Below are 16,988 nucleotides of genomic sequence, written 5' to 3'. Positions count from 1 at the left end.
ATGGAAGCCAGCCCAAGAGATGCTCGCGACGGCAAATAGTTTGACCAAGAACGGTGTACTCGTAGGGCCTTGCCAGCACGCCCAGCACTGTTGTTCTCACGGCAGCATGAGAGAAACAAGGGGCCGGTGTTGCTGAGAAACCTGAAGGTGTTGCCCAAGATCTCTCTCAGATTGACTTCAACGGCTATCGCAATTTGTTGGACGGTGAGGTGCGCTAGGTTTGCGGTGCCTACCGTTTGTGAAATATCGTCAAAGGGGGGTGCGTCGGCGACTCTTACCCCTGTGAGAACAGAGCCATGTCGCGGTGCAGTTGGTCGTTCACGAGGCCCGTTGGCTGCACAGATCTCGTTTCCAGGCCATCCTGGTTGTCCACCCCGTACGATGGATGGGTCGCCAAGCGGTCCCGATCAATCCTCGACGCGCGAGATTGCTGTGCTTACCAAGTCGTAATAACTAGAGGGACTGGCTTCTAGGCCGAGGCATCCTGTGCTGGGCCGTTGCTGTGCCGCGTGAGAATGGAGGCATGCAAGCCGGGATGGTCCCTGTAGCGAGTCTGTGGGCACGATGTGATGGAGCAGCTGCCCACCAAGCGGTATGATATGGATGCCTGCCTGCCCATCACGCACACTGTGGAGGAGAAAGACTCAATCACCATACAGACCCCGATATCTACCGGCCGCAAGTCCGATCAACTCCGCCAAGCACCCGTGGGACACAGGGGTACGGGCCTGCAACCTGCCATTTGCCAAGATGAGCCCCCAAACGGTGGCGCTGTGGCAGTCAGTCTTTGTTGCGCTGCGCCTCTGGCTCGAGTCGACATGGAGGCGGTTGCTATGCACGGGCAGAGACCTGCTCCGGCTCGGCAGGCTTTGCCTCGCGTCGTCCAACGGCACGACCTGCGACTCGCCTTCGACGAGTTTCGCAAAGTTCACGGCAACCAGGCACAGGACGAACACAGCACCGGGTCGGCCGATGGAGTATGCAGTGCAGAATGCATGTTGATACCCGGCCCGGGTGCCATCGCTGGCATATGTGATGACAGGTGCATCCCTGCCGGGCATGGCCGTCACTGGGAAGGCCCCCTTGCGTGACGCGAGCGCTTCCAGCACCGGGAGGATGGAGAGACCACGGCAAATGCCGTTTCCCCCGTTGGCGTAATTACGGTAGCTTCATGCTTCTCGTCGTCTGCCCGGGAACGCGGACCTTTGCCTAAATAAGATGGGCCATCGAGCGTCGGTCGCGCTGTTGCTCTGTCGGCACATGCCGCAACGGTCGTTGCTTCTTGTACATAAGGCCACATGCCGAGCCGGAGATGACATGTCTCGTACGAGCCACGTGCTCATCGTCAAAGTCTCACCCAAACCCCTAAAGTAGTGGCGTCTGGGGACACATTATTGCCCTCTGGCGTACAAAAAAGCAATAGGAATGGCATGATTTAGACCCATCTATGCAGCTGGCCCGCTCGTTGCAGCTGCATGATGGCTGGGATATTCGGCTCTTGCCGCCAGCGTGTGTTGGAATTGCTGCTACGCACACATCGGAAGTGAGGGTAGCGCACAGATCTATCACTGCACTTGCGACGCCCGCGGCTCTGGCGTGCTGTGTCATGGGAACTCGACGGCGCGGGCCTAGCTCCAAACCACCAGTCCTTCTGCGAAGCAACTCGACATGTTGAGAGCATGACCGCAGCCGGATTCGGCATGCTGTTCACCAGGGTGCGTTTACTCGCAAGCCGGCAGCACGACAGATGCAGCCGCTCGGCTACATTGCTGTGTTGCCTTGATGCAGCTGTCTGCGCCTTTGTGGGAGTTTCCTTTTCCAGGTCGGGCAACACACCTCCTGCCGGCCCATGGGACAGCAATGTCTTGGAAGCACCTCAAGGCGTGTGGCCTATCACAGTACCCGTCAGCTCTCGTCCGGGGGCGACCATGATCCGCTGTGACCTGCTCCTCTCAAATGGTGACCGACCTTCTCGACTGTGTCAACTCGGAACAAAATAGCTTCATTACCATGCTGTGGCACCTCGTGTTTAAACCCTGTGTTGAGACCGTTGCGCTAGTCGTCCGTGGTTGATCGAGCTAGGAAAATAACTGTCGGGACACTTCTGGATCAGGCATGGTGTGCAGCGGATAGTCCCACACTTATCGTCGATAGCTAATCTGGCAGCTAACGGTTCCGAAAAGAGCACCGCGATGGTGTATGGTCGGATGCAGGACAAATGGCAGCGGCGTACATAGTGGCCAGGGATCCATCTGGTTGTGGTCATGCGCACCAAGATAGAAGGCGAGAAATGCCTGCGTCATCTTGCTGAGATCTCCCTGAACGGACGCCCTGGTCCATGGCCTAGTGGAGGAAGCGCAGCCGGGCAGGGGCCTTGATCCTTCTGCTCAAAGGAGGGCGTGAAGCCAGGGCGAGCTGATCGGCTAGATCCACTGCGCCATGCTCATCCGATGTCTGAGATACCCCGGTCCACTGCTGGTCCGGCAGGGTAGGATCTGCCGACGACTCGGGGTCAGCTCCGTCGTAATTCTCGTGGCTGACTGTCCCAGAACAGGCAGCCAGCTAGTCCCGAGGTTGACGAGTGGCCACGATACCGGGACAACATCATTTGCTACGTTCTCGGATAAATTGCCATGGTAGGATCGCATGCCCACGTTTTGTATTGGAGAGAGGGAAGAGGGCGTAGGGCCAAGGGCGATTGACCTGTTCCACCTTACCGAGTCATGACCTGGAGCGCTGGGATTCCAAGCTGGCTGGCACTTCCTGGCTCGAGATTGCAAGCGTCAGCACGCCGCCGACTGCATGCAAACCTTGGTCTTCGCAGTTGTCGTGTCGATCAGCGAGACAGACATGGAAATGAAGTCTGTACACAAGCCTGTATCCTACAAGGTATCAATGCAGACGGACGACTTGTTGTGCGCGTCCGACCGATCAAGGTATCGTCTTTGCCTACGAAATATCGATCTTTCCAAGATCTGTTTCATCTGTCCGGTCTCGTCGGCAAAGGTGGGGAACCACGCCAGAATCGTTGGTCTTTGCCAGGATGCTCCTAGTCGTGAGGGTTGGGGCCAGGAATTCCCGTGTTGGACATTACGGCACACTCCACTCATACCTGAAGCAGGAGATTCGGGCCCTGGTCGTCGGACCGGTGATTGCCGTGCGGACTCGGCTGTACTTTCACGCCCGTATGGATAGGGTTTGCTGACCATTTTGTCATATCTCAGTCATCACCAGATCTGGGTCAAGCAAGACTGTGGAGCTCGCCTGGGACGCACTCAAGTGTCATACCCACATGCAAGCCACATCGTCGATCGAACCCTTACCGGCTTTGTGTGCATGGCGTGCAAGATTGCCTATGTTTTGCCAGCACGTCCTTTGCTGACAGAGCAGCAGGCTGGCCCCTGAGCAGTGATGGGAATTCCGCTGATTTTGCTCTCTCTGTGTGTGACGAGGTCACCCAGTTCTCCTTACTGACGGTGTTAACAATGCGGAAATACGGTACGACTACCTTGTCTCCCATAGAGAAGAGCCCTTCCAGCTGGTCTAGCATGGACTCATTGAGCCATTGAAAAGCATACGCGGTTGCACAAGCACCGCCAATTCGCTTGAGCATGTGCATGGTGTCGGATTGCAATTCATTAGGGAGACGCCCCAGCATGCTGCTGTCGCTAGGCACATCCAGGATCCCAGGTGGTGTCTGTGGTCGGCTTATTGATCGCAGCGGAGGAAGGTTAACGTTGGCTCCCGGGTGTTCTCCATCAGATTCCGATCCGGCAAGGGCCCTTTGTGCCAGGGTCCAAATTTTCCTTGGCGTCAGATCCTTCCCTTGAAGTGCGGATCCGAAAGATTGTGGCGGACGAACACCATCATCTAATGGCTCCATTCTCGTCATCAGGTTGGGGAGGGGGGGGTGCCGGACGGCGATTATGAATGGGCTTGCAGCATGAGCGCAGCCTTTACCATCGCCTGGTGCAAGTGCGAAGCAACCGTGGCTTCTGCCCACGGGGTAGTGGTTCACCTAAGCTTGGAGTTGCTGAAAGGGTGTCGCTCCTCGTACGATCAGATGCTGGTCATGCGATGCATGCAGGTGGAGCCGACTAGGGTTTTCTGCAACTGGGACCAATAGGGTGATATGATTGTACCCTGGTCGTGCATCGGGTCGACGTGCAAGATCGTGCCATGGGCCTGGCGCGGAGCATAACTCGATATGATGCATGCATTGGAGGTGCAGAACACGGCCTCGTCTCGTTCTTAAGCTCGGAAATATACCAGCCGCCGTTTTGCCTCTGGAGACGGAAACGCCGTTGTGAGGGAGGCACGGGTTTCAGCGGTCCTCACAGCGTCTGCCTCGAGGTCGAACATGCCTGCGTCTCTGGAATTATTGTCGCATGCGCAAGCAAGTAAAGCTGGCTGGCTGCCACAATTGCAACGAGGGCGCTAAACAAGAGGAGTGCTCGGGAGGAGTATGTCGTCATGCTATTGATGAGCCATAGCCAGCCTGCTCACCACGCTGAAAGCTGTGCGATCAGATAGATTCGCGGGATGCTCGCCGAACGATTGTCAAGCCAGATGAAATGCCATGTGATGACCGCCACGGGTTATTACCATTCAGCGCAGATGGCCAGCATCGATTTCGGCCACGTGGAAGAATTCAGCCTTGTTTCATCGACTATGGTGCACGGCTGCTTGCATAATGACTGCATACGATGATGGGCACTTGCGATCATGCGTCCAAACAAGCAACTTTGATACGAATACCATTGTCTCCAGTCCGTTGGTCACCGGGCCTAAACCGTGCCGCAAGGCCAGAGTATCCGCAAGTGTCGATGTTGAATGGCCACACCAATATGCCCGAGTATTGACTTCGCGTGAGGACCGGAACCCACCGTAGTCTGCTGTGACAAGTTTGGTCAATCTCTTTTAGATACCCTCGGCCGCTGATCGCGCAGCAGCCTGCGACACAGCGATCGCGTGTCTGGCGATCGGAAACCAAAGCAAGGTGCACGCCACGGGGCCAGCTGGCCAGGGCCGCTGCAAAGCTGCCTGGGCGAAGGCCTCAAGTTCTGATGGACGGAGGACAAGACAGTTGTTCAGCAAAGCCGCAGCCGCAAGGTCGAAAAGATGGGAAAGCTACTGATGTGCAGTCGCATTGATTCACATGCCGAGCTGGGCTTTGCGTCTGCAAGGTTGTCGTCATGTCAAGGAGCTTCAAAACATTCAATACTGAGGCGCCGCATCGGGGTGGTTGCGATTTCGTCGGGCGCCACCACGGACGTTAACGAGCTCGATAAGTTGGGCCTGCACCTATTTGACTTGGGACATTGAGGCATGTGCACCGGATCATACTAGCTAGTCGTCTCAGCTTTGCCCAGAACCTACCAAGACTTACATACCTCAGGTATGTTGATAGGCAGATACGCACCTGTAGATGGGCCCTCAAGGTCGTGGTTGATATGTTTACTTGGCGAGACTGCCAACACGAAGGCAGTGCGCAATGCCCAGCGCAACCCCGGACCATTGCATTCCTTGAGATCAAGTCCGGAGCGTGCACTATGGCCATGCGGGCCGACCTCGAAAGCTCGCTGTCACTCGCACAACAGGCATGTTGCTGCCCGTGGATGATTCGGAGAGGAATGGGGTTGGTCGCTAACACGAGGCGAGATTTGGTGCAAGGGTTTTGGCAGGGATGAGCGCTGGACGTGTGGATGAACGGGCGACTTCCGTAGGGCGTGTGAGGACACTTGAGATGATGATGGACCCGATCCGGCCGATATGAAGGACCCATGATGGGAATGCAGCGCCGAGCAGATGTCAGAGGTGCTCCTCCAGCCCAGGACCGCCCGGCGGCGTCAATGGAAGGTGCATGGAAGGCTCTGCAGGGCCGCCTGGCAGGCACTAAACGGTAGCGGGCGGGCCCCTCTGCCCACACCCAAGCGATTCTGGGGCTTGGGCTCGCGTGGCTTACGTGGGGACAACCTCGGAAGTTCTGAAGGAGCAGCCGAGCCAGCTCCCGAGGTCCCGACAAGTGCAGGCGAGAGCTTGAGCCACCGCCCCACTGCTGTCCCTTCTTACTTGACGCAGCGTCATCATCACCACCGCTGGGCAGCCCTGCCCGACCTCAGCGTCGTCGCCCAGCTCAGGCGAGCCAGGGACCCCTAGGCACAAGACAACCGCCCAAAGCCATGTCCCAGGCAGCGCATGGTGGGCCGCGAGCCGTCTTGTCTTTTCTTTTCCAGACCAAGGGCAGCGGCCACTCGCAACGGAACTCTTTCCAGCACCCTGGGCGGCCGGTTCGGCATCCCCACCCGCGACGGAAGATGCCACGACGAGACCAGGGCCTCACAGTATGCACTAGACAATGTACCTGGCTACGTTTCCATGCGGCCTCGCTCTCGTCACCAGCACATCACTGTTACCAGTCACAATACCTGCGAGCCTGGCAGGCTTCACCGACGTATCCCCATCCAGGGCACATTGGTCCCAACCGCTGACTGAGATAATAATATCCACCACATCTCATCTCGCAAACGGCTTGCCATTCGGCCTAGGTCAGGATACCTCGTTCAGACGAGGATAGCCGCATGTGCTTAGTGGCTCACCCGCCTGTGTGCTTGTCAAGTGATGACAAAATGGCCGCGAAGACCCTACCCCGGCACAAAGTATGAGCAGGCAGGATCGGCAGTCATCTGTGGCTCCTGTATTCACACTTTCGACAGTGCCCATCACTAGTTGCGTGGAGTTCCCCACAAGCTCATACCAACACGTTGACAGGCGAGGACGGAGAGAGCTTTGTTTGACTTGTCGACGGAGGGCGATGCGCTCACGAATGACGGGCGAGAAAGGACTCCCTTCCTGGGCCAAATGCAAGTTGAACATATCGTCGTGGATAATGGCCAACAATATGCCGCCCAGTCTCAGCTGTTTCAGCTTACCGACCGGTTAGGCCGAGACGGCCATGTTACTCGATTGAGTTGGCCCCCCATCTGGGCAGATCCCGATCTTGATCCCTTGCCCTGGCATAGCTGCGTCTTGCCGTAACGATATTACTGTAGGTAGGTGCTAAGCATGCCCTGACCACTATGACGGGCCACTGGACCGGGCTTCTTGCCTGAGTCAAGCGGGTCGCGGTTAGGGATGTCCACGCCACGGCTTCCACCTCCTACTCCCATCTTACCGAATCGTGTCCTCGTATGTAGCATGCTTGATGTTCGGAACGCAGCAGGGAGCGAGCCATGCCATGCAGTGCCGACGCTATCAACGTTCTCGACATCGCGAGCCTTTTGCCGCAGTGACACATCCGGACAGAGTAGAGGGCGTTTTCTAAATATTTGCTCCCCTCAAGCCAGTGAGCGTGCCTACGCTCTGACGGAAGCGAGCCGTCCTGAAGCCTCCCCTGCTGGGCAACAGCGTCAGTGGTCGTATGGCGGTATCTGGCGGAAGGAGGATCTGCGGATCGAAAGAGTCTGTGCCTAGGCGTTGTATTGTCCAGGCATTTGCAAGGCAGCAAGCTAAAAGTCCAGCGGTCACTGGATTTTAAGCAGACACCCCTGGCTGCCGTTCTAGGTACTGCCCCAAGCAGCTGGGGAACAGGCATTTCCATCACTTGGCCCACACCCTGCTCGCATAAGCCCTGGGAATCCATCGGGCGCCCACCCACCGGATCGCATCTCTCATCTGCGTAGTGTGGCCGGGTAGCGTTCCGCCATCTGCTGAATGTCCAGCCGTTAGCCACCATTATGTCCACAGATGTAACCATTGCATGTTCCCTTCTTTAGGCAAGCCTCTTCCCTCCTCGTTTAGTGGCGACCTCCCCCCTCTGTTGGTTCACACCGCGATCCAAACAACCTGACCATTTTCCTTCTCTGGACGCTAGGAGTGGTTCCGAACGATTGCAAACATCGCGATTCATCTCGGCACTTGGCTTTAAAGCGTAGGCTCTTCGACAACGCCTGCCTCATCAACGCGACCCGACTACCCGACTCGTCCGTCAGGTACACCGAGCTCCTTGTTGTCTTCCTGGGCAGCATACAGCACAACAAGTGGAGGGCTTCTGCGAGGCCGCTGAAAGCTTGCCGTTAAAGAGTGCGCTAGACAACCTCGAGTCTGGCTCAAGCGACCTTGAGCGAAACACGCAAAGGGAAAAACCCACACCGCACCATCCCCATAGAGGTAAGAAATTCTTGTTTCCAGGGCTGGTCTAAGACGCCCACTCATGCCACATTCGTGGAGAGTGGAGGCGTGATAACTGCCGGCGACCAGAGGGGCGAGTGTCACAGTGCGGCAAAAGCAACCACGGCAACGGGGAGGGGGGGCGTGCAGCACGGCGGCCGGCGTACCTGCTACCTCGCAGCCTGGGCGTGTCTGCTGCAAACTAGTAGCCAGCACTCCTGGCCCTCGTCCTGGCCCTGCCGTGGCCCGCCCCCTCAGGTTTCTTCAACTTGCTGGTGTCGGCTTTGAAGCACTTAGATCCACACCAACTGGCACAATCATCTTCTCCTCCTCCCCGGGGCGAAGCCAGTACACTTTTGTGCCGCTTCCAGACAACGAGCCACGCCGCCCTAGCACTAACCAACCTGCCTCTTTTAGGAGCGTCAGCTACAGCCAGTATCTTTGTCCAGCCGGCCTCACTAGCTACGAACCTACGCCACTCCATACATAGAGCAGAACCGGTTCTGTCGCGAGCTCCTCGGCGGCTTCTAGGTCACCTCGTCTCGCAACTTCAGAGCGAGCCGCGACCCAAAGTGTTGGAAGTCGGCTTCTGGCTCCCACGGGCTCATTCTTCTGCGCTGTGTCTCGTCAGATCCAAACAGCGCGCGGGACACCACAACTCCAAAGGTTCACTTTTTGGACCCGGAGGACAATCGGATCTCGAAACAACCATCACCTTCGCGGACCGCTGCCTCGGTGCTCGCTCTTCGTTTTCGCGCTCCTCCCCTCTCTGCCAGAGCACGAGGCATGAGTCGCACTGCATCCACATAACGGCTGGGGAACTCAGCACCATCACCTTTTAGCAGTGCGATCTTCCCAACCAGACTGCTCGTTAGCACGCCGCGCTATGGAAGCGGGTGAATCTGGCGCTAGGCAAAGGTCCGTCCGCGACTAGTGCGAGCCGTAACCCTTCTCCGATTGACCCAACTTGCTGACCTGCCCACCCGCCTGGGTGATTGATAGTGGCTACACCCCCGGGACAAATTCCAATTCCTACTCACAACCACACCACCACCTGCCCTCGAAAGATTCTACGCTCTACAAACAGCCTACCATGGCAACAGCGGCTCTTCTCAACCCGAGTCCAGCGTATCCTCACACGGCGCCATTCACGTTCTCCCAACCTCAGCATCACAGCCATCACCCGCCTCATCCCCCACGTCCACCGCTTACAGCTGTCTCCGTGCCGGGCATGGGCCCTCCACCAGAGAGCCGCACATTGGCCCAGGACAACGATGCCTCACAGAGACAGTCGCTCCCGTCGTTATCTGAGGTCTTTTCGACAACGAAGACGACACCCTACTCACCGAAGCCGGCACCAATAAATGGCTTGACCTCGCAAGCACCTGGGCCGTCGTTCCATGCTGCACATAGTCGCCAAGAGTCCCTCCAAGACACGCGGCCACCTCATCAACCGTTGGAGGATAAATTCTTCCGTTTCACACAGCGGCCTGACAGCAGCGCATCGGCACATCCCACGGGGCCACCGCCTTACATCGAGCAACGTGACTTGTCGAAAGCTTCAGAGCCATTGCGTCCGGAGCCGAACCATGTTGCCGGTCCTCCTGCTCCTTTACCTCCATCAGGACCGCGCACTTCCCTCAGCCAGCCAACACAACTGCCGCCTGGACAGTATCCCCTGAGCCAACCCTCGGTCTCACCTCGTCATAATGGTCCTTTTCCTTCGTACGAGCCTCAAGGACCTCCACCACCAACCGAGGCCGACTACGTAAGGAACCGGTACGACCATACGACGGTGAACCGGCATATTGAGGCATGGAGCTACCAGGACTGTCTGAACAAGGTGAGTGACGGGAGTGACGGGAAACCCATGTTGTGTCGTGACGAGCACTAACCCGGAGCCGCAGATTGCTTGGCACGCGCGAACAGTGTCTAATTTTGCTGAAGCTTACAGCAAGATTGCTTCGGAGCAGCACGGCGGTCATACGATACCCGAACGACTTCCTTCTGACAGCGAGGTCATTGACATGCTCTCAAACGTGGACTTTATCAAGCAATCATTGACGAACGTCCGCGATCTTGTCCAGCAGAGCATAGCAAGTGAGAAGGCAAGACAGCTTGGCCGGCCCAAACACGCGTACGATGGAGATGAAGATGTCACCATGTATGCCGACGGATCCTCGAACAAGAGTTATGGCATTGGCGAGGTCAAGAAGCGGCGAGGGGTGAGTGCTAGATCTTTTCTGCCTACAAGGCTGTCCAGCTTGGATTACTTACTGATTTGACCTTGTTCTTCATTCAGCGTGCCGCACCTCCCGGACGATGCCATAGCTGTAACCGGATCGACACTCCCGAATGGCGCCGCGGTCCTGACGGCGCGAGGACGCTCTGCAATGCCTGTGGCCTTCACTACGCAAAGCTGGAACGCAAGCGCCAGATGGAGCAACGCTCGATCCGGCCAAAAGGAGTAGAAGACCGTGCCTAGTCCTCGAAACTTTGGTCATTCCGTTCAGTTCTCACCGGACCCAGCCTCAAGGATCAGTTCAAGCTAGCCCACCAGCAACTCAGGGCTGCGCTGGGCTAGTGCGCCGGCGCGTGCCCATAGCCACCACTCGAGCACACACCATCAGGACCAGTCACTCTCGTAGCTTCAGCCTCGCAGCCAACGTCGTCCTGGCTAGATCCGAGTCGGCCAGTGCGGACGCTTAGCAGCAGGGCCAGACCATCATGTCAAATCGCATCCAGGGTCTATAGGCTGCCTCACTGGGTGTCCGCCTCAGACTTATTCCTTTTTATATTATTTGCGCCAATATTGGGTCATTGCATATACCCTTTCGTCTACTGTGGAGCCAAACGACGAGCCCGGATTCTCCATGTCTAGCTGGGTGCATTTTGTTTGGCGTTATGGAATGGCTTTCAAGGACGGTCTCGTGACCGGCTGTCTTTATTGATTTTTCTGTTGCTATCAAAATTCTACAATCGCCAGTATTTTTACGGCAGAGGCCTTGGCCTGTGATCACCTCGTGTCTGCTAAGGCACACGGACACTATTCAGTGACAAGTGGATAGTTGTCATACATCCTAGGAGTCAAAAACAACATGTCAGCGACACAATATTAAAACGCACACACCCCGTACATTGTGGCTGTATGTGCTTGTCAACTGCAAGGGTCTCGAAGTGTCAGGTGTCCCCATCTGTTTGTGTGTTCTTCCCTGATGCAGCCATCGAGTGTGATTATATGCCCCGCCAAAGGCCCAGGGCACCGACTCGTGGCTTCGAAAATGATCCGATAATCTGACTGGGTCCCCTGATGACCCTGGTTGTTCGCTGGAGATCCTGCCGATCATCATGATGAGAAAGCGCCATAACAACACCAAGTGATCAAATCTGCCCCCCCCCCCTTCCCGTGCCCCTCCCTTCTCTACCTTGGGCGCTGATTAGCCTGCACCACTAAGGTTCTAGGGTACGCAACCTCGGCGCCTGGTGCTGGTGTGTTTAACGCAACCAAACACGCTTACTTCTCGTGCATTCCACAGCGCGTACCTCGCAAGTGCACATCTAGTGATGCAGCTGTTCGTACCCCACCCCACACAAGAAACCTCCATCGTCGATGTGAAGCGGAGCGCAGCCGCCCGCTCCTTTCCCCATCCAACAAAGCGGCCGGATGCATCTCCGTAAATCGTCGTCATTCCTGTCGCTCTGCTCACGCACGTATGCCGTAGCAGGCGCAGATTTGTACTGAATGATCGGTTCAAGTGAGACCTTTTCATCTGGAGTCGGGCTACATCGAGGCTCATGGTGCGAGTCTTCCCGCGATGAGTCTTTCGGGGCTTTGCGTGTCACAGTCCTGTCGCCTCTTGAGGTAATGCAGCAGATGGCGAAACTCAGAAACATGCGATCTTGAAGATCTGAGATGTTCCAGATCTCTGGGTTTTGATTGAACTGTTGGTGGCTGTCAATAGCGGTGGCGGTGGTGGCTGTCGGCGCCAGCGCCGAGCACAGCCATGATTACTCACTTGGAGCAGGGTTGGTTGGTCTACGTCAAGACGCCGAGCGGCTGAAAGGGATCCGCAAAATGACCTCGGATCTCCGTCGTCATCGTGCTTCCTGGCCGTCGTGGTTGCAGGATCCTGCTCGTCCGAGCCAGGCCAGGTAATTAATCAACAACTCGAAACGTGGGTGATGCCACCATGCCATGGTGCAAAAAGAAGACATCCAGGGGGGATGCCTGCTTGCATCACCCGGCATCCCTGTCCTTATGTGCGTTAAACTTAATGCGTCGGTCGTTGGGGTAGCAGGGCGACGGCAACGACATCATCTTCTGCCCAGCCTCCTGCGTGGCAGCTCAGGGTCCACAAAGCACCGAGCAGTTGGCGTGATGCTCAGCGATTTCCCGGGCCATGAGAGTTTCAGCCAATCATGGCCGGGTAATGACCCGGAGATTGCTGCGATAGGTGATTGGGTGCCGGTTGAAGATTGGCAAGGAGAGTGTCTGGGCCCCACTGAACCTTGATCTGCCTGCTTGAGCCTTGAGGGTCTCCGAGAAGTCTAGATTCAATTTTTTGTGGTCTTCGTGGGAGGTAACGAACTGGGCAATGTGGATGAGGCTGATGGAGTGCCGGGTCACGCGAGAGGGATCGATCCGCTGGCCTGCAGGTGGCGGACGAGAGGCTGATTTGCTCGGCCTCGGCTCAGCAGAGGCAGGCGTGGCTGTTTGCAGACATTAAACGGCGGCGATGTTGGCAAGGAGGCTTGTCGTGAGTTTGGTGGCCATTGTTGAGCCTGGAGGGAGGCGGGGACACCATAGTGGCCAAGATGGAGAGGCAGAGGCCAGACCGCCGCCGCCGCCGAGCTCATCGTTTCTTCAGGGCCGCGGCTCCGTGTGGCTGTCAGCTTGGAAGGGGTGGACGTGGTGGAAAGGGTGGTGTTCGTGATGACATGGCTGTGTGTGTGGGCGGGTGGGTGTTGAGGGCGCGGAAGATAAAGTATGCTGTGACGGGGGCTTATGCGTGAAGGCAAACAAGACATGAGATGACGATGCGTTGAGGCAATGCAGCTGCCAGATCCTGCGGGCGGGTCAGGCAGATCTGAGGCAGGGAGCGGCGGACTGGACTCGCAGGACGCAGCGACTGATGCTCGCGTCGTCAATCTGTCTCTCGCTACCAGTTGCTTGGTTGTCCTTGGCTTTCCAGGTTCCCTTCCCTGGTGCAGTCAGTGCAGCAAGCAGCACACGTCGGCCATGAGTGGGAGTAGGTAACCCTCCCTCTTCCATTCCTTCCTGATGAGGCAGGCAAGCGCGGGCGCGGGCGAGACACGCACTGAGCACAGGGAGACGCTAGACGCAGGCTAGTCCAACCCAATCTCAGATGAGCCCATCGCCCGCTCGCTTAACTTGGCAGGCCCGGCTCCAGGAGGGCAGGTGCGCGCACAGGCCTGCGCCTGCCTCAAGTAGCGCGGGCTGTGCGTCGCGCGGCTGTCACGCCCGGCTCCGCCACCAGGCAGTCCCGGCCGACAGTTCGGCCTGCCGGCGCCAGCTCCGCGCGAGTAGGAGGCCACGCACGCACACCTGGCCCCCGCCCCACGCCCAAATGCCACGATCTTGCACTGCGCTGGGACCCCCCGGCTTGCCGCATTCGTGCCATCGTCTGCCCACCAACTCATCCTTCCGCGCCCCCAGCATCCTTAGCCTGACCCGGTCCGTTTTTGATCCACAGCCCTGGAGCTTTTTCCTTGTTAGAAACGATGCAAAGCCCTCAAAAACCCTCCCTGCCATTCCCGCCATGCCGTCTGTAGCGATCGCCTAGCGTGGCACCAGCCAGTAGGCAGGCAACCTCGGCAGCCAGTGCAGTAATCGGCAAAACATGCTCTCCCAAACGACCACCGGTCGCAGGAAACCTTGTGTCTCACAAAGCATGTACTATAGGCCTGTTAGCGCCAGAGCCGGCGTGGTTGTCGTCTGCGAACCCGAAGCCATCGTACTCAGTTTGTTGCCCTATCGTTTCGGACGAGACGCAAAGGCGGTTAGCGAGTAAGATCGAAAATATGTGAGTGAGTGGGCGCTGTCGAGAATGTTAGGGGGGAGGGGGGTGTCAATCGTAAGGCGGCCTCGCCCTTCCTCAAAGTTTTTGGCACCTGCTGCCCAGTCTCAGGAGCGGCCCAGTCGTCTGGCTCGCACATCATGTGCCGCCTGGGAGAATGGAGATACCTTCGTCAGGGTTCACCTCAATGCATGCGCACGTGAGCGTGCTTGCAGTGCAAGTGTCTGCTGCCTGCAACAGGATTTGTGGCGTGACGACTGGAACGCGGGCGGGCGTTGAGCCTCCCTAGGGGTACCTGCCCCGGTGAAGGGCAGCTGACTTTGCGGCACGCCCATGCCTTGCTGGCGGGCAGGGTTTTTTCATGACTGTCACCCGCGAAGCAAACCATGTCCATTCGTTGGCCAGGTGTTTGTGCCTTTGCGTGCGCTTACTCCTAGGGTCTTTCCGTTCTCTCCCGGTTTTCACGCCTTGATTGGCTGACAAGAGCAAGCATACGAATTAAGCATCTGCAACCGTACGGACGCCTACAACAACGACAAGCAAAGTTGACCACTCATCAGGTGATTTGTGCTATTCCTAGGGGCCGGGCACTGTGAGGCCGGACAACACAAGCGTACTCGTACTGTGTGTGTCCCTTTGAACACTATTGTCTCCTCACTAAGCCATTAGCGCTCAGTGCGAGTACCCGCCAGCGCCAGGGCTTTCGTCTACAAGCTGCTGCCATCAACCAGGAACCCCCAGCAGCGTCGTCGTGCCCATCGCTGGCCCGGAAGCGCGTCCCAAGGATCCTTCGCGCAAGACAAGCCGAGTCAGGTACTCACCCCCACAGCCGCCAAAGACACAAGCGAGCCCGTGCGCACGTCACTTGCTGCACGCGAGGGAGCTGCCCGTCTTTCGGTATTTGGGAAGAATATGCCAGGATAACAGACACCGAGAGAGTGGGAACGCCCTGCCGGCGCGGCGCGGCGCGCTGGGGGACCCTTAGCGCGTGTGTGTGCGTGCCCAGGGGACTTTTGGACGCCCACGCATATCTTCTTGTCTGCCACTTTACTGACAGTGGCTCGGGCGGTGCATGGCAAACGCTCAGGGGTCCAACGGGCCCTCTGGCCTTGGAACCGTATCGTCCAGTTGTGGCAAAGGGCTTGCAGCGAGCGTGCCCCGGGCACTGTCACGCAGAGTCCGGCCCGTGGCAGAGCGCACGTCAGGGACCGGCCGCCACCGTCAGAAAACCCATGCACCAAAGTCGTAGGCTTCGGGGGGAGGGGCCGAGTCAAGGGAGCCTGGTCCAGCCACTTGCGAAGCAACTCGAGACTCGCGTAGGCTCGGAAACGGCAAGGCAGGTATTTCGAGTTACACAGGCGCGCACACTAAGTCGACTAGAATAGGTAGCCGAAACGTACGATCAAGCCACAGCCGCCACTCGGACGATCTCCGATTCAAGCCTCCCCAGGTTGGGCGTCCGTGGCCCACCTCAAAACACGTGCGCCTGTATGGAGACGGACCGAGGAGAGACCAAGACGCTTTGTCGTCGGTCAACGTTAGTGGGAAGCCATGCCCACCGTCGCTCACACCACACCTCGAGCCAGCCACTCAGGGTGACGGCCGCTCGGGTAATCCGGACCCCCCCCCCTTCAGCCGGCAGGTCACACAAAAGCTACTTGGACGGCACTAAAGAAGTCCTTTGTGGCCCTGTAGGGATGATGGCCTGCGTAGCGCAGTCTGACAAGCGAGAGGGAGGGGTTGCAAAGCAACGATCTTTGTTAGATCTGTGATCGCCCACGCCAAACCGGCGGCCCCACAACCAGCCGCTCCAACGGATCACTCTTGGTGGTCGATGAACGATGCACTGCACGTCTCTTTTTCCTCCTGCTCCCTGGGATAAGTCCGTGCTCGCTCTCCAGTGGCGCCCTTCGTCAACTGTAGTGCCACGATCCCATGCATACGCATGCATGCATGCATGCAGCACCAGACAATACATTGAGCTGCGGGCGGCCCTTGTTATCCCTGCGCGGTGTTTACAGACTTTGACAGCTGGTGGCGAACTCAAGGCGCCATCTTAGCACCGCGATCAACCGCCCAGGACTCTCAAGACCCAGGCCCAGGCAGGTCAGATCAGGCCATGGCGCTCGCGCGAGGCAGCTGGTGCTAGACAGGGAAATCTTCTCTCCGTGTGGCTTGTCATGGTTGAGACTTGGCAAAGTTGCCAGCTGCCCTCCCTTGCTTTCTTTTCTTGTCTCCTTCCCATTGCCACTTCTCCAACACTCCACCTTTGGATAAGCAGAGACACACACAGAGATGGGTTAGGCTTTATCGTTGGCCGTCGGAAGTAGATCGTCATGTTTCTTGTCGGGCGACTTTTCATGTCTCGGTTTCTGACAACGAATTGATTTCCGAATTGAGAAAACAAGATGGGACAAGACAGACACGCAGGCAGACGGGCAGGTGCACAAACGCGAAAAGAGCACTGCCGTGCCATGCCCTGGAGATGTGGTGAGCCATGCAGTCTCCCGCGGGTGTCACGGCGTCTACGCCCTCACGCTGATGCGCTGACGAACGGCCAGGGCGCACGTTCTGAGGTGCCCCGTGTGGAAGTACAACTAGTTGAGCACATTTACGACCTACCTGCTGCAACAAACGTTGGTTGCCCAGCATGCAGCATGAATGCTTGGGGTGGGAAAGCACCCGCCGAACACATCATATGCCGGCTCCCACTGCGCCGGGACAAACCAGCGGTACCTAAAACCCGCGTCTGGGCAAGTAAGTCGAAGCAAAAAGCTTCGG

General features: G+C 57.5%; 3 protein-coding genes across 3 annotated transcripts; 1 reads left to right on the top strand and 2 right to left on the bottom strand.

The window, feature by feature from the left end:
• Positions 1-5,217: 5,217 nt before the first annotated feature.
• B0I36DRAFT_351894 (uncharacterized protein) lies at positions 5,218-6,876 on the bottom strand (the record flags this gene model as incomplete). Its single annotated transcript, XM_046157057.1, has 4 exons — positions 5,218-5,304; positions 5,394-5,582; positions 5,966-6,071; positions 6,758-6,876. 4 exons carry the CDS (start codon positions 6,874-6,876, stop codon positions 5,218-5,220), a joined length of 501 nt encoding a protein of 166 aa, XP_046009175.1.
• Positions 6,877-9,262: 2,386 nt separating this feature from the next.
• B0I36DRAFT_375909 (uncharacterized protein) lies at positions 9,263-10,654 on the top strand (the record flags this gene model as incomplete). The annotated part of the gene is made up of 3 exons (XM_046160411.1): positions 9,263-10,012; positions 10,077-10,394; positions 10,472-10,654. The coding sequence occupies 3 exons, from the start codon at positions 9,263-9,265 to the stop codon at positions 10,652-10,654; spliced, it is 1,251 nt and encodes a 416-aa protein (XP_046009174.1).
• Positions 10,655-12,737: 2,083 nt separating this feature from the next.
• B0I36DRAFT_151615 (uncharacterized protein) lies at positions 12,738-13,360 on the bottom strand. Its single transcript, XM_046148526.1, has one exon. The coding sequence runs from the start codon at positions 13,195-13,197 to the stop codon at positions 12,793-12,795; it is 405 nt and encodes a 134-aa protein (XP_046009173.1). The 5' UTR covers positions 13,198-13,360; the 3' UTR covers positions 12,738-12,792.
• Positions 13,361-16,988: the final 3,628 nt, after the last annotated feature.

The sequence above is a fragment of the Microdochium trichocladiopsis genome (assembly GCF_020744255.1).
Source record: "Microdochium trichocladiopsis strain MPI-CAGE-CH-0230 chromosome Unknown B0I36scaffold_8, whole genome shotgun sequence".
Lineage (NCBI taxonomy): Eukaryota > Fungi > Ascomycota > Sordariomycetes > Xylariales > Microdochiaceae > Microdochium > Microdochium trichocladiopsis.
The sequence above is the reverse complement of the archived record's forward strand: the minus strand, read 5'-3'. Positions and strand labels throughout refer to the sequence as shown.

Coding starts and splice junctions, on each gene's coding strand:
- B0I36DRAFT_151615 (XM_046148526.1), bottom strand. CDS start 13,197: ATGTCTTGTTTGCCTTCACGCATAAGCCCCCGTCACAGCATACTTTAT.